Below are 27,277 nucleotides of genomic sequence, written 5' to 3'. Positions count from 1 at the left end.
AAGCATCAAAGCAGCAGCCGATTGTCAGAAAAAAGACATCAAAATTTCATATTAACATTAAAACTGTTAAGGTTAACTGTTAAGCCAAAAAAAACTTTCCTGTCTTTATAAACCAACTTTTATATTACAAGCAATTTTCAGATATAGATCCTATAAGAAAACAAAACAAGTTTCTGATTAAGTTATCAGTCCTGTCATCCAGAAGCTCAGTTCACCTTCAGAAATGAATACACAGAAATGACGAATTACATTGAAAATTAAAAAGGCTCTGATAGGAAAGGCTCAGCACCTGTGGTGGGGTTTAAAGTGGTTCAGTGCATAGAAAACACAGGTTGAATAAATCCATATTAAAGAAAAATAACTCAGATGCAATATTTTTTATTTCTTTGAGTTCCTGTCTTATATCCATCGGATAAAAGAAGTGTCTAATTAATATAAGGTGGAAAACACCTTTCACAAATCTGTTAAATGAAGAGGCAAAAACACAGAAATGCTGCCAAAAGTAAAAAAAAACAACAACTACTGAGTAGAAGATTGTGAATGACAACTGTTTTTAGAATTATCATGAACATACTCCAAATATTCATATTCTGGGTGTTAGATCCACAGTGCAAAGATTCAGATGAGTTATATTTGCAAAGATAACCTTAAACCTACAGCTGAAAGTTTTTTGTAATTCATTGAAATTCATAATAGTTGCAGAAAACCTTGTGGCCACTTGGGGGCAGCAGAAACAAGCTGTCACATGCAGTAAGTTGCTAAAAGTTTTTAAATGCTTAGCTTCACACACACAAACCTTACAACATACCACACTTAATGTTTTAGCTTTGATATGACGTCGGGCCCCCTTTTGTAGCTCTAGCAGCTTCTAGTCATCTGGGAAGGGATCAGGAGTGTGTTTAGGTAAATATTTGACGAGTCCTTTAAAGAGAGCATTCCTGAGGTCAGCTAACCAATGCTGGATGAGACGGCCAAGCTCACAGTCTCCAGTCTAAACTAACTCATCCATTTCATTATGGACAGGTTCTGGGCACCTCTGCCCCAGACATTTACTACATTTACTGCAGAATTAAGAGGTCCTCTAACTGGGACAACATTTTCAAACCAAACCCCTGAAACAACTTTCCATCACTATATACCACTGAGTTTGGAGGTCTGGAGACAGTCAGTGACTTCTGTAGCTTTACGTGGCTTTCTGCTCTTTGGGCAAAGTTGCTCTAGTCCCCAATGTCCTCCACATTCTTCTAACACCACTACCGGTTTATTGTATGACAATTAGTTGTGAGAAGATTTCATGATGGGACCTAATGCACAGTTGCCTCCTGTCACAGTACCATAATGAAATTCCTAAGGGGGGGTGGGGGCACATTCTTTCACAAATGTTTTTAGAAGGGATCTGCCTGCCTAGGTGAGGGATTTCATGCCCCTGTGGCCACCAAATGCACGCCTGGATATAAGGATTTGGATGGCGGAGTGAATACTTTCAGCAATATTGTGTGTGATCACTCTTAAGTGATCGCAGCTAAACAGCTAATACACTGCAGTCCTCTAACAATCATCGGCTGGCTTGTTGGATTTTATGGGAAGTCATGTAGTTTTCTTGATGTTTCATTTCATTCTATGGAAAGTATTTTACTACCAGCAGCTAAATTAATATTACGCTCACCAGCGTCTTGTGAAATACGGCATTACAGCAATCTCTTTCAGTTACAGGATCTTTAGGTTAATATATGTCGCTGACGTCGGCTGCTTCAAGGTGCCTCCGGGTACGCGTAATTGGGAGGAACAGAGAACCATCGGCCTCTGAAAACATTCAGTTCTTTGTTGAAAGTGTCTGCAGCCTGCAAACGGCTGCTCCTCAGATCAGAGGAAACTGGAGGGAAACATTTAAACAATGGAACAAGACATAAACTCTGAAAAGGCCAAAAAACGAAAAGAAAAGAGAGCAGGTTCATAGACTGCACTCAGGTGGTGTTAGTATGTAAGAACAATTCATGAAGCAAAGTTTAGCTGCAAAAACATCAAAATGAAGTGAGCGGTGTTGTTTTGTTGGGTGTCTCCTGGAGCAGTTTGCAGAAAATAGCAACATCTTTGGAGTCTTTGGTGTGCTTCCTCTCTACCACCATTCCCTTTAGCTCCACCCAGGAGAGATTACAGGTAGGAAGATCTACATATTGCTTTACATTCAGTCAGTCCTTCAAAACTTCATAAAATATGTATTCAACATTTTCTTCTCAGTGAATATATATATAAAAAATGTTTTTATTGACATGAATTTCACACCAGATCTTAAAAACAAGCCGAACAATCCACACATACAACTAAATCAAGGCAAATTATTCAAGTAAGGAAGTTCTGGGTGACAGATTGTATGACAGGGGAAAATTATTGAATACACAGTAGACTGAAATATATATATATTCTTTTAAATAAGAGCCTTGTTCAGTAATCACAACCGTAGGAAATCTCTTGCATTGAGAAACTTGTCATCAGGATTGCTCCGGTGGGAGTCTTAGAGGCAAACACTTTTCAAATCTTGAAGGTTCTCAGAGTCCTTCTTATTCCCCTGATCTTTGCTTCTGTCTAAAAATTTGCAGTTGGACATAGTTCTGGTTTCGGACCACTCTGGCAGTTTCATTTCTTTTTTTGAAACCAATTAAGAGGTTTTGTAGCTGTATGTTAAGGACTATTGCCTTGCTTGGAAATCCACACATGCTTTCTATTCAGATTCTTTTCAGGAATACTGTGCTATATTTCTACACCCATTCTTCCCTCAGCTACATGACCTTTCCCAGCACCCTGCGCTATAATGGAGCCCATATTATGATGTTCCCACCTGCAAACATGCCTTTCAGCATGAGCTTTGTGGAGTGATGTGCAGATACCCTCCACTTATGGTATGTTTTATGACATCTAAAGAGTTCAACTTTGGCTTCATCTGACCAGACTATTCTCTGCTAGTATTTTATTTGCTTGTCCAAATCTGCAGTTAAATGTATTACTTAATGTTTTCATGGGACAAACTGAACATGCTACTTCTAGGTCTCCTGGTGTGCTCCTTTGCTGTGGCTGGTTTATGTTTAAATGATGTTCTTTTCACTTCTGAATTATGACTCCATTGCAGCTCACTGGAACATTTATCAATGCAGCGGCAGCCCTTTCTATTATTTTTATGTTTCCAACATTAAGATTAATCTCAGGAGTCGAATTCAACAAATTAATTTGAGGAAAGGAAGGACATTCAGCAGAACTCTCTAAGCTGATTGGACGAGGCAACACCCAGTGCCGGCCAACCCACGGTTGGTTTTAGCCAATCAGGGTGTCAGATGAGAAACCACAACAAGTTACGCTGGTAAAGGCACTTCTCTCTTTTCGTCTTTAAAATAAGAAATCGTGGATTCGGACCGAACGGATGTGATAGCAGCAGCTACGCGTTCGTCCTCCTTCGCTGCCATGTTTACTATGGCTCGGCAGCTCTTACTTGTGTCACAGCTGTATGTAGCTTAAACCGTTTTTGGGCCGGTCACAAACGGTTGAAGTGAGAGGGGGACACGATGGATTCTCACGTGTTTGTGAGCGCACAAATACAGCCAGAATTCATCTTGCAGACAGTCTACTGTAAATGCAGACTTCAGCTACTCTCTATGCTTTCTATGCCTTTTCTCTACATCCTTTTCTTCAATATTCAATGTTCAATATTTATTCTCTTCAGCATTCCCCTTCATTACACATAAATTTATTTATGGACTTATTAATTTGATTCATTTACACATATGGATGAGATCTGGTGTGAATTTCATATCAATTTAACTATTATAAATATATTTAACGAAGGTAAAGTTGATGTGGTCAATACTTATTTTAGCAACTGTATGAGAGCTTTATGTGAAAAATGTGGAGCGATGAAGATGGGACGCTAAGGTTTAATGCCTATTTCTACTTCACAACCTGAAGTCAAAAGAATGATATTGTTCACCAACCCTTGCAGCAGTTCCTGGTAGGTTTACTTTAAAGTCCCCAACAGTACACGCGTGCGGACAGTGTTTTCAGATAAAACTCTGATAGTTGTAGTCTTTACAAACAACGTAAGTAACCATCAGGTGATGGAGTGTTGCTCTGTTTCACAGACACTGCTAGGTTTTCACCAGAGGCTGCTCTGAAATGTCCTCGGGGGTCTTGTCTCCTTCACGGGACTTTTTCCGTTTCTTGTGACCTGAAAAACAAGACATGCTAATTAAAATAACTATAACCAGAGGTTACTTTTTTCATCTGCGTTAGGTATCATAATTTAGTTCATTTTTACTAAAGTGACTGAAAAGTCCAACTGTTATTCTATTCTATTCTAATATGTTAGAACATTGCATAATGTTTTTTTTCTTGCATTATATTAATTTAATTGAATAATATAAATCTATTTGTTGACTTTAAATCTGCAAAGAGATAAAACATTTTAAACAGCATCAAGCTATCCTGCTCTGCTTCTCGGTAATCCCAGAGGCCTCAGATTATGACCTCCTTCATAGTCTATCTGCTCACACTTGGCTCCATAATGGGAATGGATTGTATTTATTTCCACTGTCAAAAAGGCAAGGCAAGTTTATTTATAAGGCACTTTTCAGTAACAAGACAATTCAAAGTGCTGAAGGTTGTAAGACGTATATAGTTATTTAAACTATGATCCTAGATATGTTATTTTGCTTTTGAGATTTATCTGCTAAATTTGAAATAGTAGATGATAAAATTTAAGTCTCATTTAATGCAATGGAAAGGCACATGGGAAACCACATTGAAGCGATAAAAATCTTGCTTGTCAGTTTAAACCTTGCAGACCATACTACCAGCTCTGCTTGTCTCTTCTGTGGGGTCCCTCAAGGCTTAGTTTAAGGCATCCTTCTTTTTATGGTATTTCTTTCCATGTTTATGCAAACAATATATCCCTCTTATGTAAGTGTGACAAATATATGTTCTCAGCAACACTGTTGCTCCAGTCTCAACAACATAAGAAAAACGTAAATAAATGATCCTCCCTGGGATGGCGGTAGAGATAGGGTGAGGAGCTCTGCTATTTGGGGAGTTCAACGTAGAGCCACTGCTTCTCTGCACTGAAAGGAGCCTGTTGAGGTGGTTCAGACATTTTATCAAGATGACCCCATGACACCTAACTTTGGGGGTTTTCCAGGCGTGTCCCAACAGGAAGAAAACCTCGGGGAAGACCCAGAACTCGCTGGAGGGACTATGTATCCTGTCTGGCCTGGGGATGCCTTGGGATGCTCCAGAATGAGCTGGAGAGAGGGATGTCTGGGTTTCTATCCTGGCTCTATTGCCCCAGCAACTCAATCTTGGATAAGCAGAAGACAATAAATGAATGAATGGATGTATGTATGTATGTATGGATGGATGAAATGATTTTCATCTCCCAAAAAGACAGAAGACAGAATTCTTTTGTGGACAACCATGAATATAAAGTTCCTTGGCCCAGTATATTAAGATGATCATCACAATCTAGGGATTAAAGTGATTACATTGCTAGTAAATTCAACAGTCAGATCAGTGCAGTTGTCTTTTTGCAGTTAAGGCAGCAAAACAAAATAGAATCAATTCTTAATAAGCAGCATATGAGAGAGTCAGCCACGCCTTTGTCTCTGCCACACAACTAGAACAGGCTAACATGTCTTTTCATTCATTTTTCTGTACTGAACCTTTGTTGTAGTTGTCATCAATATTAGCAATAAAGATGCTCCAGACTGTAATCTGTGATCATGGTTTCATAAAAAACAAACAAAAAAAAAACAAACAAATAGGTTGACAAGGGATGTCAACAGATGTTCTCCAGTTTTCACAGTATACTTTTTTGTTTATCTGTATTTTCCCCAGTTAGAAATATAAATAGATGATAAATTTCATCATTATAGAAGAAACAATGCCATTTGTCAAGTTGTAAATGCAGCTTAAAATGCATGATGTATTATGATGTGCACAATCCTGAATAAACTCTAAAAAGTACTTTTTTGTTTGTTTTGTTAATTTCTTGGTTAAAGGAGCCTTTGCATTGGCCCATGTCCTCACTCAGCCATCTTCATTTCATGTATTGAACACTTGCTTTGACTTTTTGTTTCACTGTAGACTAAAACGAGAGCAATCACATGGCCGGCAGTCGAACAGAATACGTCTGCTCACAAATCCACATTCTGTTTAGGTTTTTATTTTTATTTTAAACACGTCTTTTTGCACTGCCATGGAAACTAAGTAGGGTGGCCTTAGACTGGAGGTGAAAGGATTTTTGAAGAAACTACACAAGAATACAAAGTAGGCAGGTTCAACAGACTGATGTTTAAACAGTAGCATGTGTGAGTGTTTGCTGGTGCGTATATAGTGGAAACTATGTGTATCGAGGAGCTTTCATAGAATTCTAAGTTGGTGAGGACGATAGAGAGAGTTAGAGAACAGGACAATGAATTGCAGGCTATTCTGCACGGGTTTCTGTTTTCATAGTGGGGACCTTAAACATGCATGGTCCTATCTGGTGTCCAAGGAGAAAAGTATGTAGGTTTTACTACTTTTGCAGAGTTAATAATACATTTTAGGTCAGGCTAGGGTTGACCATTAAACCCTGATGGTTGAGGTTTGACTAAGTTGCTACAGAAAGTATTATGTCCTCACAGGGATATAGAAGCAAATATGTGGAAAGGTATAGGAGAGACTAACTTAGTTTGAGCAGTAGTTTCTTGCCCAACGTATCCTCTGAGCCACTCAGCGACAGGGTGCTGATGAAAGGTGACGTGTCTGTTTCTATGGGAACAGAGGCCGTGTCTGAAAAAAAAGAGAAACGTTATTATGAACCAGATAGTCAGAACAGATCTCAGTAAAAAGGAAACATTGCATTTTTTGAAAAGGGGTTGTGTAGAGCTATTATATGCAGTTCCTATCCTACCTGTAGTAGGAGTCAAGGCCCCCACATACTTGCGCGGACATTAGACTGCGGGCGTCCGTGCATACTTAAGGCAGACTCCACGCAGACAGGTACGTGCAGAGCTACATTTTTACAAGCGCGTTCACGGTGTCACGCTATAAACTGCTTAGCAGCAAAAAGTCTTTACATCAAACTGTTTTATATGTGACACCGAGTTTGATGCACTGAGCTGCTCCCAGCAGGCCGTCACAAGGACACAGGGCATCACAGTCCTTCTGTTGTCACTGATAGGCGGGAGCCTGCTGGAAAAGATGCTCTAGGTGCTCAGCTAGCGAATCACACATTTTACCATCCGTTCCTCCGCTTGCAGAGAGTGTGGGAATTGTAGGAATTTGTCACAAGGAATGTCACAAGGAATGTAGGAAACAGTACGCTTGACTATGAAGGGTAAAATGTCGGCGGAAAGTTAATGTGGAGTCTGCACAACTCACAGTGTGCCCACAGTACGTCTGAGTATGTGGGAGCCTTAAGAGTCACGTAATTAAGTATTTTCTTTAATCACATTTTTTAAACCTCTCCCCTTTTGACTCTGAGTTACCCTGGCTCCTGTTTGCAACACAGGTTTCACATGAAGCATTATTCACCAGGAGTGAATGCTGCTTGTTGTGACTTTAATGCAATCAACTGGGTTCCCTTATATAGGACATTTTTGACCAATCTATATAATCTGACCTAATCTGTATAATCTGATTGAATTTGAGTGAATTTGTAAAGTGCCTTGAGATAACATGTTTAATGAATTGGCGCTATATAAATAAAATTGAATAAAATTGAATTGAATTGTAACTGAGCATGAACTAATGCCTTCTTCAGGGTAAAAAAAACTTACACTTGTTAAATGAAGAAGTCCAACAATTTAAAATTGTGTTTGCAGGAACCACTAAATCTTTTCAGAGCAGCAGTGATTCTGTGATTAATCCCACTCTATAAGTGGTCTTCCAGAGATACATGTGCTGCAGTTAAGATACTGACTACTTGAGACCAGAAAATCCCATTTCAAAACCCTAACATAATAAATTCATCTTTGAGTGTTACATGATACAAATAAGAATATATTTTCAGCCATGTGTTTTAAGATAAAAACCACATCCCACTGTAACATGTCTGCCTTATGTTTTGAAGGTGTAGGGAGACCGACAAGCTTGGGAAAATAACACTCTACCATCATTTTCCTTCACCTTCAGCTAAGCCAGACTACCTAAAATAGATTTTAGCCATGTTGAAAAAACCTGAGGTACGTGTGTATATGTACATGTGACTTTGATGAACCACATGTACAGTAATGCATCTGCGTGCCACTAAAATGTTGTATTAATGGCCCATAATATTATTATTTAATTTTACACTATGCTATACAGCCACTGTGCCAACAAAAATGCTCCCACCTCAGTGTGCGGAATGCAAAATGCAGCCTTTTGAACAATTTAGTGAGGACGTGGTGACACTAAAGGGTTTATAGAGCACAACATTTTTCAGATTCAGACGATCATTAATTATGGAAAAACATTAAAACCAGACTGTGATGTCAATGCAAAAGTAACTTATTCTTCTCCCTCCACCTCAATATATACATATAGTAAGAAATGGAGGCACATCAGAAGTAACAAATGGTTTAAATATGTGATAGCGCTTGATGTTCCACACATAATTTTAATTTCTTCACATTTAGATTAATTTAAGATGTGTATTTAGATCAGTCAATAAACATGGCGACATAAGACACATAACATGCCAAATGCCTTATTGAATGCCATAGAACATAGTACATCACTTGTTTTTATGAAGAAAGTTTTCTCAGTTGTGCAGGTATATAAACGTGGATGAGGAGTTCATAAATACATTTAAAATATGATTTTAATACCCCCCCCCCCCCCCAGCAATCCAGATTTATATGCATGATGTTTGTTTAATCTCGAGGAAAATATAATATAAGTCTGCTAGGTTTATATAACAACCCAGCAGACAAGCAGTGTTTTAAAATTAGGCTAAATAAGCAGGTGGCAACATGTCAAAAGTTACCACATGTTGGGCTAAAAAACATGAATTTATAGTCAATTGTGTTGTTAAAAAAGAGCTATAGAATTGTTTATATGTTTTTATTTGACTAGAAAATTTCAATATAGTTTCACTTCTACGTCTTAGACAAAACAATGTTGCTTAGTGAAGATCCACAAAACAGAAGTTTTAAAATTTGTGCATCAAAAATATGGATTTTTTTTGTATGAGCTGCATTGTTTTCTAAGATTGTAAAATCTCAGAGTTGTGTTGAAGAATCAGCATCTAAGGAACAGACTAGTCTGTCTGACTTTTTGTGATAGTTCTCAGCTGCCATCAGGTGCATCGTTCACCTCAGACTTCACAGGGCCTTGGAGAGAGCTTATTTGTCGTATAAGTAGCCTACATATTGCCAAGTTCTTAAAATTTCAGTTTTAGAGTTCTTAAAATAGAAGATTGTCAGCTTTGGGTTTGGTGTCTGGTGACTTTTCCTTTTCTGAGGCATTGATATACTTGGCTGTGCTCCTTTTTAGCACATAAACCCATTGAGACACAAAAAAGCAGTTTTGTCTTCAGTATCTTTAACATTCCCAGGTTTTTACAGTGAGGAATCAAACAAACCTGAGGGTGTGTCCGTCTCTAATCTGTCCTCTCTGATGTAAGGAATCTCATCCATCCGGAGAAATACTGAATCACTGGGGCTCTTCTGGCCGTCAGACTTACTCCCTGTAACACACACACACACACACACACACACACACACACACACACGCACACACAGCAGTTCCACGACCGGTTAGCGATTGATCTTTTGGATGCTTGTATAAAATAAATCAAACTTAGCATATCATTGTAAGCTGCAACCTCCACCCTTACCTTAATAATAGACCCACATCTTGCTCAATGTTTTGCATTATTTCTAATCAAGTATGTGAACATTTACAAAGTAAGAACTTATCTCAAGAGTTTTAGTCAGGCTTCAGAGCTCATCATAGCACTGAAACAGCTCTGGTGAAGGTCACCAATGATATTCTCATGGCCTCAGATAATAGACTTGTGTCTCTACTTGTCCTGTTAGATCTCAGTGCTGCATTTGATACAGTTGATCAATATTCTCCTACAAAGACTTGAGCATACTGTAGGGATTAAGTGGAAAGCATTAGGCTGGTTTAAATCTTATCTGTCGGACAGATTCCAGTTTGTTCATGTTAATAATAAATCTTCCTCAAACTCTAGGGTCACTTGTGGAGTACCACAGGGTTCAGTTCTTGGACCAATTCTATTTACTATATATATGTTTTTGAATGATAAAATTATCAGACAGCATGGGATACTTGAAATTTTCTGCTTTTAAATTCTGACACAAGACAGAAGTTGTAATCCTTGGGACCAGAGACATGTTCTCCTACAATTTGCATTGTTTGTTGTTATTTCAACTTTTAACTTTTTGTTCTGTCTGTCTTTTTTGTCTTCATAGTAGGTATACCCGGTCTTGCATTCTGTTAGCTGTGACACCAAGGGGAGTAGGGGGAGGGGGAGGTGGGGTGTCGGTAGACCATTTGCCATTATCGTACAACGTAGAAAGGATTCCTGGATCAATGTGTGCTTCTGTGCCTCTGCTCTTCTCTAACCCCCAGACGGTCGAGGTAGATGACCGTTAACACTGGTTCTGGTTCTGCTGGAGGTTTTCCTCCTTGTTAAAGGGGAGTTTTCCTCTCCACTGTCACTTCATGCTTGCTCAGTTTGAGAGATTGCTGCAAAGCCATCGACCATGCAGACGACTCTCCCTATGGCTCTACGCTTTTTCATGAGGAGTGAATGCTGCTTGTCAAGACTCGATGCAATCTGCTGAGTATCATTAGATAGGAAACTTTTTGACCAATCTGTGTAGAGGATTTGATTGAATTTGACTTCGTAAAGTGCCTTGAGATGACAAGTGTGTGAATTGGTGCTAAATAAATACATTTTTAATTAAAATGATCAAAGTATCCAGTTTGTATTACCATTTGCTTTTATATCTTCCTCTCGTCCGGTCTCAGTTGCTGACTTTTAAATGTGTCTCTGTGCTCTCTGAGGTTATTGAACTGTAAATATTGTGCTGCAGTGGATTAAAAAGCAAATCACTTTCAGCCAGCAGCTTTGTTTGTCTTTCACTCATGACTCACATAATCTCTTATTGACTCCAACCTAAAGTGCTCATTACTGTCACGCCTGCACGCATCTCTGGACTTAAATATACTTACGAACAATCCGGTTCTTCTCATTCAGTACAGAGGTGCTGTGTGGGACACTAGACTGCTGTCCTCTGGTCCGGGCTGAGCTGGGCCGACTCTGCTCCCTGGGCGGAGGCAGGAGCGTGGCTGCGGCTGGCTCAAAGGGCATGAGCGTAGCGGCGTGGTCTGTGGTTGAAGGATCCGGGGTTGGGGTGTTGGCCTCTGCCAGGCGGGTATCTGCATCAGGAGTCTGGGGGGAGCTGTCAATCCTGGTGGCCGTTAGTGCGTTCTGGTAGTGGCTCCGTGTGATCTGATGTAGAGAAGCAGAGGGTTCTGGGTTTCATTAAAGTTTAATGATGCATCATTTTTAACTTTAGACAACTTAGTTCAGTTCAATTTTATTTATATAGCTCCTACTCACAACATGTCATCTCAAGGCACTTTACAAAGTCAATTCAATTTGTGATTTAGACACTGTTGCTGGACAGTAAGGTTTGGCTCACAGTCTTTGCTTTAATTCATCCCAAAAGAGTTTTATCTTGTTGAGATGACAAGACTGAAGTTCTCCCACAACTGACACATCCCTGTCCTTATGAACCTAGCTTTATCCACTGGTGCTTAGACCTGCTGGAATCGGAGGGGAACCTCCAAAACGTTCCCACAAAGGGGACAACATGAAAGATCAGAAATGTCTTCGGTTGCTGAAGCTTTAGGAGTTCCTTTCACTGGAACTAACAGACCAAGCCCGATGCCCAAAAGCAGCCCCAAGCTATATTACACTTGACATAAAGCAGTGCGGTTCTCAGGGTAACTGCAAACCCAGCCGAGTCCATTGGACTGCCAGACAGAGATATAAGACATAATACATTCCTCCAGAGAGAACGCCTCCACTTGCTCTTGAGTCCAGTGCCAATGCATTACAATGCACTTGGTCATCTGAGGCCTGGATGCAGCTGCTCAGCCATGGAAACCCGTTTCCTGAAGCTCTCTTTGCACTGTTCTTGTGCAACCTGGAGGCCTCATGAAGTTTGGATGTCGGAGGCAAAAGATTCAGCAAAAAATTTGGCATCTTCTTTAAACTCTACTCCTCGGCATCCTCCGACCTTGCCCTGTGATTTTACGTGGCCGAACACGTCATGGCTTGGCTGCTGTCATTCTCAACCACCTACACGTTGTCATACCACCACTAGCAGTTGGCTGAGGCATATTTAGTAGTGAGCAAATTTCACTATCCTGACCCAGTCCCATGCTGGACTTCACTGAGCTCCTGAATGCAACCAATTCTTTCACAAATGTTATTAGAAGCAGTCTGCATGCCTAGGGTCTGGATTTCACACACCAGGAAAACCTGGATTAAACATTTTTTTTCATTTCCTTTGGGATTAATAACGTATTTTTTAACTGAATGGAATTTGAATAGAATTTATAGGCATTAAATGTTTTAAGAGGACTGGTATGAATGGGTACACAGTACAGGCACTTCTAAATATTACCCCTTAGCGTACTGGGGGTAAAAGGACTAGAAGTGACTAGAATAAGACTTAGTTTTGTCCTGTTTTTACATGTTGTGTTTGATGAAAACCTCATGCCTTTGTTACTTTTGCATTTATAGTTTTTCATGTTTTTCATTTGTTGAAAGAAGTTTACTGTTGCTTTAATGAAAAGCTGCATGTGTAATGATGCTTTACTACTTTTTTTTGTCTAAAACAGTAAAAAAAAAAGATCTATTTGCAGGTTTTTTCCACATTCCCGTTGCCAACCTTTTTCCATTGAACAACTCTTGACTTTGTTAAAGAAGCACCCTTTCTAACTACTCAATTACATACTGGGCTCATGGAGGTGAGACTGGAGAGGTGTCCATATTTTTCTAGAGCAAATATTTTCGTATTGCTTATATACAATAACATGCTTTAAATCTTTTGGTTTTAAATATGTTGATATTATGATTACTATAACTATGATTTTACTCAGGCTGGAACCAACCAATCACATCATCTTTACAAATCATTGAAGCAGAAGAAAGTGAAATTCTAAAAGTTGCCAAAACGAGAGGTGGTTGTACCTTGATGATCTGCAGGGGTGTGAGCTGCCTCACAGAGTAGTCTGGCAGGTAGAGGTTCCCCCCGCCGTTCAGCTGGCCCATGCTTACAGCATACAGCATGGACTCAGAGCGCTCCAAGCCGCTGCTGTGAGAGGGCGATCTGTGGACTGTCAGGGAAACATGGGACTAAGCAGGCACATTCTCCCACACAGAAAAATACCCTTGCAACTATTTACATCCTGATGGAGTGAAGGGATACCACTTCCATTAGCCTGGCTTAGTTCAGCTTGCTTAAGTATTTAAAGCTTATGTTGTGTTGGACGAAACCAAGTTCAATGACTGAGTGTGTACAGTTTTAACAGGACAAAGCAAAAACGCTTTATTGTGTTTTTGTCTCGATGGTGATTTTTGTTTGGTTTGGGATGGCTGTGGAGGTCGCAGCCTTCAGACCTCAGCCAAGCAGCCATCTTGGATACACCCCAACGTGGCTAGGCGCGCGCATTCCCTATTTAAGCTGGTTCAGCCTCAGAGAATCTGCCAAGAAGAAGAGACGACACTTCCAAAAGGCAGATGTGTCAAGTTGTGCAAGGCAAAATGAAAACTGAACTCACTGTTGCTGAATCTGCTCTGCTAGATTACAGGAAGAAGGGAGGACTGATGGGATATTTAAGTCTCATATCATTAATGAATTAAAATTGCTGTGTCTTTCGGTTTAGCCTTGATAAAGGACACTAAAACTTGATTTAGACATTAGGGAGAAATGTGCTGCTGGAGAGACCTGGTGAGAACATGTATGTGTGTTTGTACCAGTTGACATGATGGCAGGTACCCCAAAGTAAGAAAAAGCTCCGTTCTCAAACTTCAGCGCCTCTTTGCCAAACTCCACCTCGACTCGGCCCTGAAACACAAAACAGCGCAGTAACACACTCTGTTTCTTTAAATGCATCATGTTGAGATCATAGACATGTGGACAGTACATTTTGTCCAGGGGGAGGGTAGGACTGCAGCTGGTACCTGCAGGACTAAGATGAAATAGTCCACCGGTTTGTTGCGCTGGAAAAGGAAGTGATGCGGAGCACGCTTGTTCTTCTCATCAAATTTGAGTTCCTGGACCACACTGGGGTGTTTGATGAGCCTCAGCAGGATCTTCTCTGAGATGTGTGCAGGCTTGAAGGGTTCCACCTCTAATGAAGGATGTGATTCATTAACACGCCACACTCTACAAACATCTCCACTTTGTAGTTCCCAAATTAAAAAGCACATCCATGTTCTACTTTTTCAAAATATAACCAGTAAATATGTCAAAATGTAATTTCTTGTTACTTTTTTTTAGCTCTTGTCTATAGAAGATCAATGCCTAGAATGACTGCTTTACACTTGAAAGGGAGTATTGCAGATTTACAGTTTTTTAGTTCCTATCATGCAACAACATTAAATCAACATGATTAAGTGCCCGGCAAAAGTATTTATACCGCATAGATTAAGTTTAAGTGTGCTTTGTCTGATAGACCAACAAGACAGTGTAGCAAGGAGCTGGAGAGTTGGTACTGTATCTGACGGGTTACGGTTTGAAGCCCTGCTCCAACTATCTCAGTTGTTGTATAACTGAATGGGTGTCACACTATATAAAGCACTATACAAGTACAGTCCATTTACCATTGTATTTACAAAATACTGAGTAATTGTAAAGTGAAAATAAAAATGATTTATGGTTTTAAAATGTGAAAACTGTGGAGTATGCTACAGCTCTGCAGGTCTTTTAGGGTATTTCAGGTTTTCACATCCAGAATTTATTATTTTTTTAGCCCATTCCACTTTGCACAATTTCTCAATCTCTGTCAGAGTGGATGGAGATTATCTGTGAACAATAATTTGATAATAAGCTTAGCCACAGGCAAATTTAGATCTGGACTTTGACTGGGCCATTCTAGCCCATGAATGTGCTCTGATCTAAACTGTTCAGTTCCAGCTCCAAGTATGAGGGTAACTTCTGTGCCAGACAGTGACCTCCACCAAAATTTCATATTTAGCTCCATACATCTTCTTGTCTAGTCTGATGAGCTCTCCTATCCCTGCTTAAATAAAGTGTCCCCACAGCATGACTCTGCTACTACCATGTTTTACCTTTGGGATATTGTATTCAGGGATTTCTCCTTTACACTGTCATCAAGGTCATGCCTGTCATCAGATTCTTTCACCTTAGCTGTGAATCTCTGCAGCTCCTCCCAAGTGACAGTTTTTTTTTCCAGCTGCTAATTAATGGTCTCCTTGCTCTTTACTGTCATCTTAAGTCAAGGGTCAATGTTTTCTAAAGTTTAAAGTTGTGCCTAACTCTTTCCATATTCCGATGTTGGACTGAAGAGAGCACCATGATCTGTTAAAATCTTGAGATATTATTTTATAAACCAACCCTGCTTTAAACTTGAAATATGTGGCTGACAAATTGTGCCATAAAAGGAAAAGACTTCAAAGACATGAACATGTTGGCAAGGCCCTCAATATTGGAAGATAATAGCATTCATTTTAGAAACAGCTGCAGGTGAAAGGTGGTACCTGTCGACAGGAAGCGATGTGTTGCCAGAAGTAGCTGAGGGGAAATCTTGACCTTCATTTCATTTTCCGACAGCTTGAAGATGGAAAAGTCCTGCTGCTTCCTCTCGTGGTGGGAAACTCGCCGTTTTGTGCGGTTATCAGCTGAGGCATAAACCAACAGTCACAAAATGAGCGTAAGATAGTTCTGCTGGTGAAAATCCCATGATGACTTCCCATATAGCACAACCAGAGGTGCGTGCGTGTGTGCATACATACTGTATAGGTCCGTCTCATCAAGTATCTCTGATTTGATTATTTCCTCAATCACATCTTCCAAGGTGACAATGCCCATCACCTCATAGAATGGGTCACCCTCACCTTCATTGTTCACACGCTGCACAATGGCAAGGTGGGACTTTCCTGTAAGCAGAACAAATCCGTGTCACTTTTAGCCCAAACTTCTGGCATTAATCAGTGATATTAAGTCAAATGTCTGGCATTTAATTCAGTCAGGTCTTTATCGAAATCACAGACCTACGCGTTGATCTGGCAGACGTCTTGCCCAATATAGGACTCTCCCTGAACTATGATTACAGTTCCTTCTTATACCATCAGAGAGCACACACACACACACACACACACACACACACACACACACACACACACACACACACACACACACACACATGGAAATGGCCTGATTCCTGTTATTTTCAGTAGAGAACTCTGACATGTGAAGGCCATGCCCAACCCGCCCCCCAGGATGTGAATTACTCCAAAGAACACAGAGGGAGAGAGACTCTGCATCTCTCCCAGCACCTGCACTTGGGTTTTGCACAAACACCACTTATCTCCTAATTAGGCTGAACTTTGAATGAACTCTTATGAGGAGTAAACTCACCGTGTACATTGTCACAAATTGCAACTTTAGATACCACGTTAACTCTTGAGAGATTATTATTTTGTTAAACTTATTATTTTTATTGGATCACATTTCCATCAATTGTTTAAAATGTGTTTGTTTTTTTCTTGCAGGCATAAAAACAAAAAGAACAAGGCTTTAACATCACCGGAACCACACAAACCAACCAAACAGTTCTTTGCTTTCACTCAGCCCTGTCAACACACCACACTACTCTCTACTTTCATTTAAGCTTGAACATTTAATCCTTTACTTACGTCCAAATACTCAGCCGCGAGGTTTTGTTTAACTGGCTCTTATTTCAAAGGAAACTGCCATTCTTTCTACTTGGGTGGCTATATTAGCACCCTTCATAGATGTCGGCTTTTGCATGAGAGAAGAAAATAAATATGGAATGTAGACTTTTATTTACAGTCTTTAGCACCTTTAAGCACGTGTTGGACAACACAGTATCTACCGTAATTGTTGAAATGCTCTGTGAAAATTGATTACATTTTACACTGTTTAGAATGCATTATTTATGGGTTATTATTTCCATTTGTCATGATCTCACTTTTGCATGTTAAGATATTCAGGATGTTTGATGGAGTCTCAGTGCAGTCAGTGCTCACGTCTACCGCAGATGATGGAGCTAAAAGTGCTGCAGGCGGCAGAAAGGGTTGAAAGCGAAGTAATAGCAATCCAGTTTGGCAAGTATTATTTAGCAGGTATTTAATTACTGAGGCCAAATGTGGTTCTGCGTGTGAAGAATGACTGCTGCTCCCCAAGAATTCAACTTTAATCAACATTTTCAAACTAAGCATACAGTGAAATACCAGGACTTGCAGATTTATTCATTTGACTTTTTAGATATAATAATTTAAATAAAGGTAATTACTAAAATTACCATTGTCAGAACTGCTTGGTGCATTTAATTGATTTAGAGTATTATTAAATAAATTTTTGGAATAACATAGTTCAGCCAGTGATCCGACCTGAAACAACAATCATAGTTGCTCATGTGGCCTTTTGGAGAGATGCATTGCTCTCCTCTGCCACAAAACTTCTGTCCCACCAAAACTTCCTTCATGCAGCTTGGCAATTGAATTATGCAAAATTCAACAGAGAACATTAAACGAGTAACGAGACGAGAGAGCAGGGACATCAAATGAAAGTGCAGCACACTGAATATTTTATAAGGTTCCCCCCTCTAGGAAGGAGAACAGAGCAGTGCAGGACAAACCGAGGGTGAATGATTCAGAAGAAGAAAACCTTTTCTTTAAGTTTAGGTTTTCTGTAGAAGGATAACAATGCATTAAAAAATAAAAATGTTTTAGGCTCTGTCATCACAGTCTGTACTCATTTAAAACTTTTTTTATTATTAGAGCTGACAGATGGATTTTAGTTTGGATGAAGTATCTCTTATCTAGTATGTGTGTCTAATTCAGCCGGCAGCCTTTTTGAAAAGCACTGCTCTCAGCTCTGGAAAGCTTCTCCATACCAGCACATTGCTGCAGTTGTTGTTCTCAGCAAGGGGGCTGTTACTTGGCAACTTCCTGTGTGCCGTTCACACTGCTTAGCATGCAGGCCAAATATTCACTCTTTAGATCCAGCAGGGCCGCTGGCTGTTGGCAGCGTCTCTGCACTACTTTCAAACGTAGTTACAGCAGAGCTGTGGCTCCTCTTTTCATCTGGATGGAAACACCATTTAAACTTTCTTACCACCAAATCCAGCTTAACTGGATTTCTGGGTTTGCCAGTCCCTCCAAACTACTTCTGTTTCTGCTGTACTCCAGTACACAACCCTGCATGTGACTGCAGGGCCAAAGAAAACGTGCAGGGCAGTGAAGCAGCAAGGTGGGGGGATGGCTGGCTGGAGGAGCAGCGATGGCTGGGTGTGTGGTTCATAGATTACACAGAAACTGAACTTCTGACACACACTGCTCCCGTTTCACACCATCGGTAGGTCTTACACATGTTTAATGGCATTTTTTTTTCATATCTGCAATAACGTCAGAGGAACAAACCTTTTGATTATTTCATCTTTACCATTTTACTCAATTTTGGTAAATTTCTTTAAGTTTATAAGATCAGCAAACATCTCTTACAATAAACAGCTAGCCATGATGCTACATAGGCAGCAAAAATGATAAGAAATAAACATATATGTATAATGTGGTGAAACAGTTAAAAGCACTGTGAGGTTTTCCACACAGTGCTTTGCAAACTATTCTTATCTTTCAGCCTTTTGTCACATTACAACAACAAACCTCAGTGTGTTTTATTGGGATGTAAAGCAATATAGCAACAGAAATTAGAGCATAATAGTGAAGTTGAGTTTTTTTTAACTTAAAAAATCATGGATATGTGATGGAAGGTGCTCTGGTCAAATAAAACAAAGATCATTTTTTCAGGCCTGTACACAAAATAAAAACTAACAGCACATCGCCATGAACTCGCCATCACCGCTGTGAAACATGGCAGTGGCAGCATCATGCTGTGGGGGTGATTCTCTTCAGCGAGGACGAGGAAGCTGATCGGGGATAATAGGAAAATGGATGGAGGTAAACACTGGGAAATCCTGGAAGAGAAGCTGTTAGAGAGCTGAGGCTGGGGCGGAGGTTTGCCTTCCAGGCCCGTTAATATACATCGAAGCTTGTTGTTGTATTGTGACAAAATCAGACAAGATTCAAGGGGTCAGAACGTTTTGGCAAGGCACTGTAAACTTTCTACATGACACAGCTGTTAAAGCTGATGTTTGCTAAGCGTGGTAATTGATAAATGCTCTGTACACCCGGTTCTTCCTCAGTGTAGTACAGTCTTCCTTTGTTGAGGAAAATGAAAATATGCCTGAATAGTTTAGAGACCAGATATATCGTCTTGATGGATCTGCAGACACTGGCTTTACTGAAACCTGCCGACAAACCCGTTGTGTGAGACTGGAGAAGCAGGGCTCTGGTAAGTGTGGTCCTGGATCGTTGGGACCAGCAGTCTTCACCCATAACAGATCCCATCCTCTGAAATGATGGACCACTCATGACATCATTTATCAGATCTTCTGTCTGGTCTTGACAGTGGGCCTAGAACATGCTGTTTTGATCAAGCTCAGAGCGGCCTGATCTACATCTCTGTAGTCATGTAGCTATAGACTTCGCCTGTGGGAAGAACACTCCTCTATCTGCTATTTTTCTCTACTACTCAATATTTATGCAGCGTCTGCAATCATTTGTGCCATCATTTGTTCCCTCCACAGAGATTACATCCTGCCTAGCATTGTTGTTTAGCAGTGACCCATTCCTGGAGGGGTCGTCCACTGAGCTACTGCTACCAGTGACTTCATGCTTCTCTCTATAGATGACATATTGACCCTGTCTTTCTATCTTCTACCCTCCCTCTCTCTCCTGCAGAAAGTCAGCAAAGGAGCTCCTGCTGCCACTAGCAATATTTACTCTGTTTTTCATCCCATAAACTGTACTTCTGGCTCAGAACTTACCTGATTAGTGGCTTGGTCTTTCCCAGACCAAGTCACTAAAAGACCCGCTGATAGCATGAACTAAAGTTATTCACAAAGCATCTTAGGCATTAAGAGAGATCCTAAAGTGTAAAAATGTTCTGATTGGTTGTTGCGATGTGACAGCTGTCGCTTCACATCCATTGCAGGTGTCGTGACACTCTGGCTTCACTTTATGGGCTCGTCATGCAGGGAGCGACGTTGCTCCCTCTCCATTCATTTCCAATGGAACTTGGGCAACAAGGAGACAATTGCTTGCCCTCCTCCAGCCAAGTGACTGAAATTTGTGTGTGAAATTTCCAACTCGCACACGTGTTACTTGGCCCTTTAAGGTGCGTTCACACCGAAGGCAAAATGTGGCGGCCCAAGCAACAGATTTTCATGATATCCTTCTGTACATGTGCAACACAGGAGCGATGTGATGCAAAGCGAGGCAACAGATGCTCTTCTAGCGAGGCAGAGGGTACTTTTTTGCCGATTAAAGCGAAGTCAGAGCAACATGACACCTGCGATGGATGCGAAGCGATGTTGGTTGGAGTTGAAAGTTCTGTACTTTTGTGTCTTGTCGCGCTGTGACAACCAATCAGGAACTGGATGTGGCTGTGATGTGGGGTGAATGACCGTGGCGGAGACCAAGCTGTTTTCATTCAACGTGTAAGAAAAACTGATAATGGTGGTCTGTGGTTGTCCTGAGTTGTATGACCAATAATTACTATAGAGACAAGTCCATAAAGAAGCAAGCCTGGAGAAGAGTGAGGAGGCGGAGTGGCAGTTAAGTGAAAGCATCACTAGATAGGGCATTGTACTACTGTTTCTGGCTTGTCGACTGCTGTGCAATTGCTGTCGCCCGCCATGCAAACTGCCGGTGATGTGTCAGGCGAGCGACAGCGCACAGAAGTGGCAACTTTACCGCCGACATCGCGTTCGGTGTGAATGCACCTTTAATAGTCTTTTAAGCAGGGAAGATGGTGGAAACAGAGAAAGCTGATTGGCTGAACCACCACCTAAACAATGGAGGAAATGAGCACATGAACAGTCATACAATCATTAATATGTAGATAAGATAAACTTTATGATCCCCATAGAGGGATATTTATTAGTTTCAGCGCCTCAATGGGTTAAATGAGCGGCTCTAGTGAAGTAATTCTATTGAAGACAAATACATATTAGGAAAACAATATTGAATAATCATGAATTAAAACTGTAGAAATGTACAAAGAATATATTACAGAGTAATTTTATATTATTTACAGAAAAGGCTCCCAATAATAAACATTTTAGAAGAAATAGAAAAATTTGCTGAAAAATATATACGCACAGTAAATACACACGTAAAAGTATCAAGACGTGCAGAGAAAAAGGTAAATAAGATGTGTTAAAACTTTCATGTGCGACAACTATTTAATTTTGCTAAGTTTCATCATCATGTCACGCATTTCATAATCCAATCTAATCAGTTTCTCTCCTTTGATTACTAGGAGTGCATTTGTGTCTGTGTGTTTGTGTGTGTGTGTGTGTGTGTGTGTGTGTGTGTGTGTGTGTGTGTGTGTGTGTGTGTGTGTGTGTTTTTCTTGAATTTTTAACTCCGAGAATCATTGTGAATATGGATACTGCGTTTTGTTTGTGTTTTTTACTTTCTTGTTTTATTTAGAATAGTTTTTCATTTGCATCAGCTTCTGCAGGCTTTTCATTGCAATGAAAAAGACTGGCTTAATTTTTCTGCTGCAGTGGCAGGCAGCATTCCTGCAGAAAAAAAGATGTGAGGAGCACAGAGGGAGGGAGGGAGAGAGAGAGACAGGGAGAGAGAGAGAGAGAGAGAGAGAGAGAGAGAGAGAGAGAGAGAGAGAGAGACAGAGAGAGAGAGAGAGAGAGAGAGAGAGAGAGAGAGATACTTCACTCATAATCCTCTGTGTAGATTATCTCATCCAGGCCATCTAAAATGCAGAAGGCCTGATTACTTTTACTATTAGCTCGTGCGGATGGTTCAATATTTGTTAGAATTGTGGTGCTCTCAAGACAGGAAGAGGTACACTAAGTCCCTAAATCCCCTCATAAAATGACTAATGATCTGTCAGATGCTCCCTGTGAGCAGAGTCTGCCATGGTCAAGGTGTCCTCCTCCGTTCACTGCCCTCTCTTCCTGTCCTCCTCACAAACCCAACAGAAAGAAAAGACTGCTGACTATGCACCATTCATGGATATGCAGGAAGGCTGTGCAAGGCAGCAAGGTCTGTGATTGGCTAGTGTGAATCCCACCCATTTTAAGCCCACAAAAAAAAAAGTCAAACTGAGACTGCAGAGGCACTGCAAACTGGGTATGACTATTCATTTTGGTGCAAGGGTGGGCTGTGCCTACTGAAGCTATGTTCCCCAGGCATGCTTCTGTGCCAAAACACATGCAGCAGTCTGTTTTATCAACTCCTCCACTTAATCTGTGTAAGCTTGTGGAATTTAAGAAATTAGATTGACCCCCAACGGTTGCCTGGTTACAGCTTTATATAAGAAAATGACTCACCAACTCATCTATTTGGGACAGAAGGCTGAACTAAACATTTTCTGGAGTATTTTAGGATATTCCACATCGTTGTCATGACAACAAATGATGTGATTTTTTTTTTAAAAAAACACTTATGCGCTTTGTTTGAGAAAATGAATACAAATGTTTTGATATTTCTTCCACAGTCTAATAAATGTGACCACTGAACCATAAAAAGCTTAATGTAGGTAACTAAAACCTTCCAGTACTCCAGCTTCTTTAGGTATACGGTGTCTGGCAAAATTATTCCCACCCCTTGAACTTGCTCACATTTTTTCATTTACAGCCACAAACATCAAATTATTTTTCAAATGGATGTTATTTGGTAGATCCAAAAATAAGTCAAACATAAATGTGAAGTGGAAGAAAAATGACACGTTTCTCAAATTTTGTACAAATAAAAAAGGGAAAAGAGTGGCATACATTTGCATTTAGCGTTATAGAACCTTTCACAAATGTAGAACTCTTACGGTGGTCTGTCTCTATCAGCTTTGCACAGAGACTGAAATGTTTACCCCTCAATCTGTGTAAAACAGCCAATGTCCCATCTGATTGGATGTCGGAGACACTGCAGGAGGTGGCGGCCTGACCTGGAGATGACCATCTGCAAATATTATACAGTCCCGTAATGCTTTATGGCAGCAGGACACTGATCGCTGAAGGTGTGGCTTAACGGCACCCCCAGGCTTAACGTGTGGCTTAACGCCAACCCTCTGGCCTTATCGGCTGTGTGGGAAACCGGCAGTGGAGCAGAGACGGGGCAGGGCGAGTAGAGTGGCATGGAGAGACAACGATGATGGAAACAACTCTCTCGCAGCGTCTGTCAGTAGCCCTCACAATGTGGGGCTGCCGCTACCATGTTTCATCATGGGAATAGACTGTCCAGTATTGGTTTTCTGCTCTACATACTTCACGCTTCACATGTAAGAGTAAAAATTCTGTTAAGGTCACATCTGATCACAGAGGAAACAGTGCAGATGGTCTATTTATTCTTTCTTTTTTTTTTACTTTTTTTGTTGTTGCTACTTTCAATTAAATAGCACTTTATTAACCCCAAAGGGGAATTAAATGTTGTTGTGGCTCTTGTTATGCAGGTTTCTTCAAAGAGCTTTTGTAGATGCTGACGGTAAAGGGAAGAAGGGTTTCTTGTAGCGGCATGTAAAGAAGAAGCCTGTGAGTGAAGACACTCTGTTGTCGTATGACAGCCTGACACGTTTTTGTGTTTAAAAAGCCTGATTTGTGAAGTTTATGGTTTGGGTATCAACGGAATCCCCCATCTGAGCTGTTTATCTCTGCAGCTCCCCCAGAGTCACCATGGACCTCCTGCCTGCCTCTCTGATTAATGCTCTCCTTCTTTTTCTAACTCTGCTCTAAACTTACCACAACCTGTCTGCTGTGTTCCTCAGTCTGTGTGAGGCTGTTTGTTCTCTAGAGTTCTCTAACATCCTCTGAGACCTTCACAGAACAGCTAGATGTGTACTGGGGTTGCACAATCTACCAAAGGAGGTAGTTAACGGCTTCAAATTTTAAGTCATTTTTTTTTCATGTAGTGTCCGAAAACAAATGTGTGTGACACACATTTTGGATTTTTATCTGTAAAACATTTTTAATACAATGTATCATGTTTCTCACAATTCACAGTTATGCACTACTTTGGGTTGGTTCTTATAAACCCAATCAAATAAACTGAAGTTTGTTTGTAATGTAACAAAACTCTGGAGAAAGTGCAAGTGATGTGAATATATTTGAACCATCCACAAAGATGAGTAGCTGGAGATGTCCTTTAACAATAAACTTTAACTTTCATTTCAGCAAGAGACCCAACCACCCACCCACCCACCACTGGACCACAGACCCACACACAGACCCACACACAGACCCACACACAGACCCACACACAGACCCACACACAGACCCACACACACACACACCCCACCCCACAGACTCTGGGAGTCTGTCTTAATTAACTGTGCTGACTGATAACTATGGCTGAACTCATCATCATTATCCTGTTCCTTCTATTAAAATATCACCTATTACACCGAGGAAGGGCAATGTAAAACATTTCATTTTGTATAAAATATATTAAAGCAGGAACAGAGTAGTGAGAAAATAACCATCTCCAATATTACTGTACTAATGTGGATGACTGTTAGGAATGACCATAATTTATATCCTAGGTCAGCATATTAACTTAATAAATTGCTTCTTCTCTCTCCACCTCGCTGAGACACTCCTCACCTTTCTTAAACTCCTCCAGCATCGCATCCAACTTGGTGTCGTTGAAGACGCAGTGCAGCGGGTGTTTGTAGAACTGGGTTATGGTTTTCAGCGGAGTGCAGTCGTCCGGGTCCACGAAGGCCAGGTCCTTGACAAACAGGATGCCCACTATGTTGGATCTGTCGTTCTCAAACACCGGTATCCTGGTGTAGCCGCTCTGCATGATCTCTGACATGGTGTTGAAATCCAGCACCACGTCCGACGCCAGCATGAAACAGTCGGTCAGCGGCGTCAGGACGTCCTCCACGGTCTTGGTGCGCAGCTCCAGCGCTCCCTGGATGATGTTCAGCTCCTCTTTGACGAGATCGTGGTAGGGGTCTGTGACGCGCAGCATCTCCAGGAGTTTCTCTCTGGTGTAGAATATGGAGATTTCCTGGTTGAGGATGAGGTCCAACAGTTTGCTGATGGGGTAGGAGATGGGGAAGGAGAGCACCATCAGCAGCCGCGTCACCCAGATGGTTTTGGATGCGATGGCCAAACCGTGACGCGATGCCACAGAGTGAGGAAGGATCTCCCCAATGAAGAAGATGCCAAATGCACAAATGACCGTGGAGAGCCAGGTCATGCCCAGGATCTGGCACATCCACACCGCCAGAGATGCGTTGATGATTGCGTTCCCCAGCAGCAGCGTGCACAGGACGTAGTTTCCGTGCCGACGCACAGACTCAATTTTCCGCGCGTAGTTCTGCTCTGTGTCGGTGCCGCTGTTCTGGAGAACTTGCAGCTCCACCGGGTCCAGCGCCAACAAGCTCAAGTTCAGTCCGCTGAAAAGAGCCGACAGCCCGAGCAGAAGGACGGAGACCAGGACTTGCAACCAGAGCTCCGGGACAGCAGAGCGCTCCGTTACGGCGACCAAGAAGTCCTTGGTCCGGTAGTGTTCCCACTTGGACCCATCGAAAGCACACATGGAATAGTACTTTATCTTCTCCCCCCTGCGCAGGTCTTTGGCCAGTAGTTCGACCAGCACTGAGTTCTGACTGGAAGCAGACTTAAAAGAGCCTAAAACCTCGATGTCGGACGTCCTGGCGTTCTTGTCCATACACATGTTCCTCTTGGGGTGGACCTGTCCCTCTTTGCCAGGACTTGGCTCCTCGATAAAAGCGATCCAGGGCGCGGCATTGTTGGCGCGAGTCCCCGCGGTGCGATTGAGCCTCTGCGTGGAGGTGGAGTAGTACACCCGCAGAATGAAGCGAGTGCCCTCCGTGGCTTTCAGCACCTCGTCGTCCACGGACAGCTCCGCTCCGGTCTCCTCCGGGCGAAAGCCGAGCAGGCAGCGGGACGGAGCGGGGAGCAGCCAGCAGAGGCAGAGCAGGAGCCACAGACAGCGGGACGGACGCAGCGGAGCCCCGTAGGACCGCAGCGAGCCGAGGCAGCACCGCGCGGCCGCATCCGTCGCAGCCATGGTACGATGTGGGGAACTGGATCAGTCCGAGGATCCGGAGTCACGTGATGCCGCCTGGTTCCGGTCCATGTGGGAAAAGGAGGGACAATCTGCGGTCCGTTCTGACGGTGCTGATTCTGCCGATGCAACACACAGGAGGAGATGCACCATCAGCGTCATTACGTCACTTTCTAAACATACCCGCGAGCTTCTTACCTGAACGTCAGAGCCGCTCTGTGGAAGTTCACGCTAAAACGATTCATAATGCCTGTTAAATTCAAAAATGTTCTATCCAAAAGGGCATAAACGGACCTCGGAGTTCGTGGCTTTTTCAGCAGAAATCATGAACAAAATGTAGCTTGTCTGTTTTGGGATTGTTGTTGCTCAAGAATGTTTTTGGACTAATACGACTAAGTTTTTTCTTTGAAGAAATCTGAAAACTACTTAAACAAAGGGTGTTTTGTTCGAAGTGGAAAAAGGTTACCTGAGTAATACAGAACTATTTTATGCTGACATTTAGGGTTGGTATCATAGTCACACCTCCAAATATTTGCAACAAGAACAACCTGATCCTGCAGAAGAATAAGGAAACAGAGGCAGAACCTCTGTTTCCTTATTCTTCTGCTGTTTGACTGCCTGCTTATTTTACCAATTGTTCCACTAGTGACTGCTTTTTTTGTACATTTTTATTCTTAAACTCCATCTATGACGAATACACAGTGATAGAAACCTAGCAACACAAAAACTAAAATTGTGTAGGAAATATTAAAACATTCCAAATTGCTTTAATTCACAATTCACCTAAAGAACTAGGAGTAAATACCCTGTTAATTACCCTGTTTCATAAATTTTACAATGTAGTATCTTCAGAATTCAAAAACGCTTTAAAACATTTGAAATAAGAACTTTATACAAATT

At 41.4% G+C, this 27,277-nt stretch overlaps 1 protein-coding gene across 1 annotated transcript; it reads right to left on the bottom strand.

Annotated features, from left to right (window-relative positions):
• Positions 1-362: 362 nt before the first annotated feature.
• Positions 363-26,563, bottom strand: LOC105931269 (metal transporter CNNM1). Its single transcript, XM_012869876.3, has 10 exons — positions 24,940-26,563; positions 16,028-16,171; positions 15,773-15,913; positions 14,234-14,403; positions 14,027-14,117; positions 13,241-13,386; positions 11,209-11,488; positions 9,587-9,691; positions 6,706-6,810; positions 363-4,213 (listed from the first exon to the last, which is right to left on the bottom strand). Exons 1-10 carry the CDS (start codon positions 26,378-26,380, stop codon positions 4,134-4,136), a joined length of 2,703 nt encoding a protein of 900 aa, XP_012725330.2. The 5' UTR covers positions 26,381-26,563; the 3' UTR covers positions 363-4,133.
• Between the last annotated feature and the right edge of the window lie 714 nt (positions 26,564-27,277).

The sequence above is a fragment of the Fundulus heteroclitus genome, chromosome 5, assembly GCF_011125445.2.
Source record: "Fundulus heteroclitus isolate FHET01 chromosome 5, MU-UCD_Fhet_4.1, whole genome shotgun sequence".
NCBI lineage: Eukaryota > Metazoa > Chordata > Actinopteri > Cyprinodontiformes > Fundulidae > Fundulus > Fundulus heteroclitus.
This window is presented reverse-complemented; position numbering and strand designations above follow the sequence as displayed.

What these genes read in the sequence shown, in the direction of transcription:
- LOC105931269 (XM_012869876.3), bottom strand. Translation starts at nt 26,380, where the DNA reads ATGGCTGCGACGGATGCGGCCGCGCGGTGCTGCCTCGGCTCGCTGCGG. An exon ending in ATTTCATCTTAGTCCTGCAG is followed by an intron (nt 14,118 to 14,233) that starts GTACCAGCTGCA and finishes TTTGTGTTTCAG; the next exon opens with GGCCGAGTCGAGGTGGAGTT. An exon ending in ACCTGCCATCATGTCAACTG is followed by an intron (nt 13,387 to 14,026) that starts GTACAAACACAC and finishes TTTCCCTGACAG; the next exon opens with TCCACAGATCGCCCTCTCAC.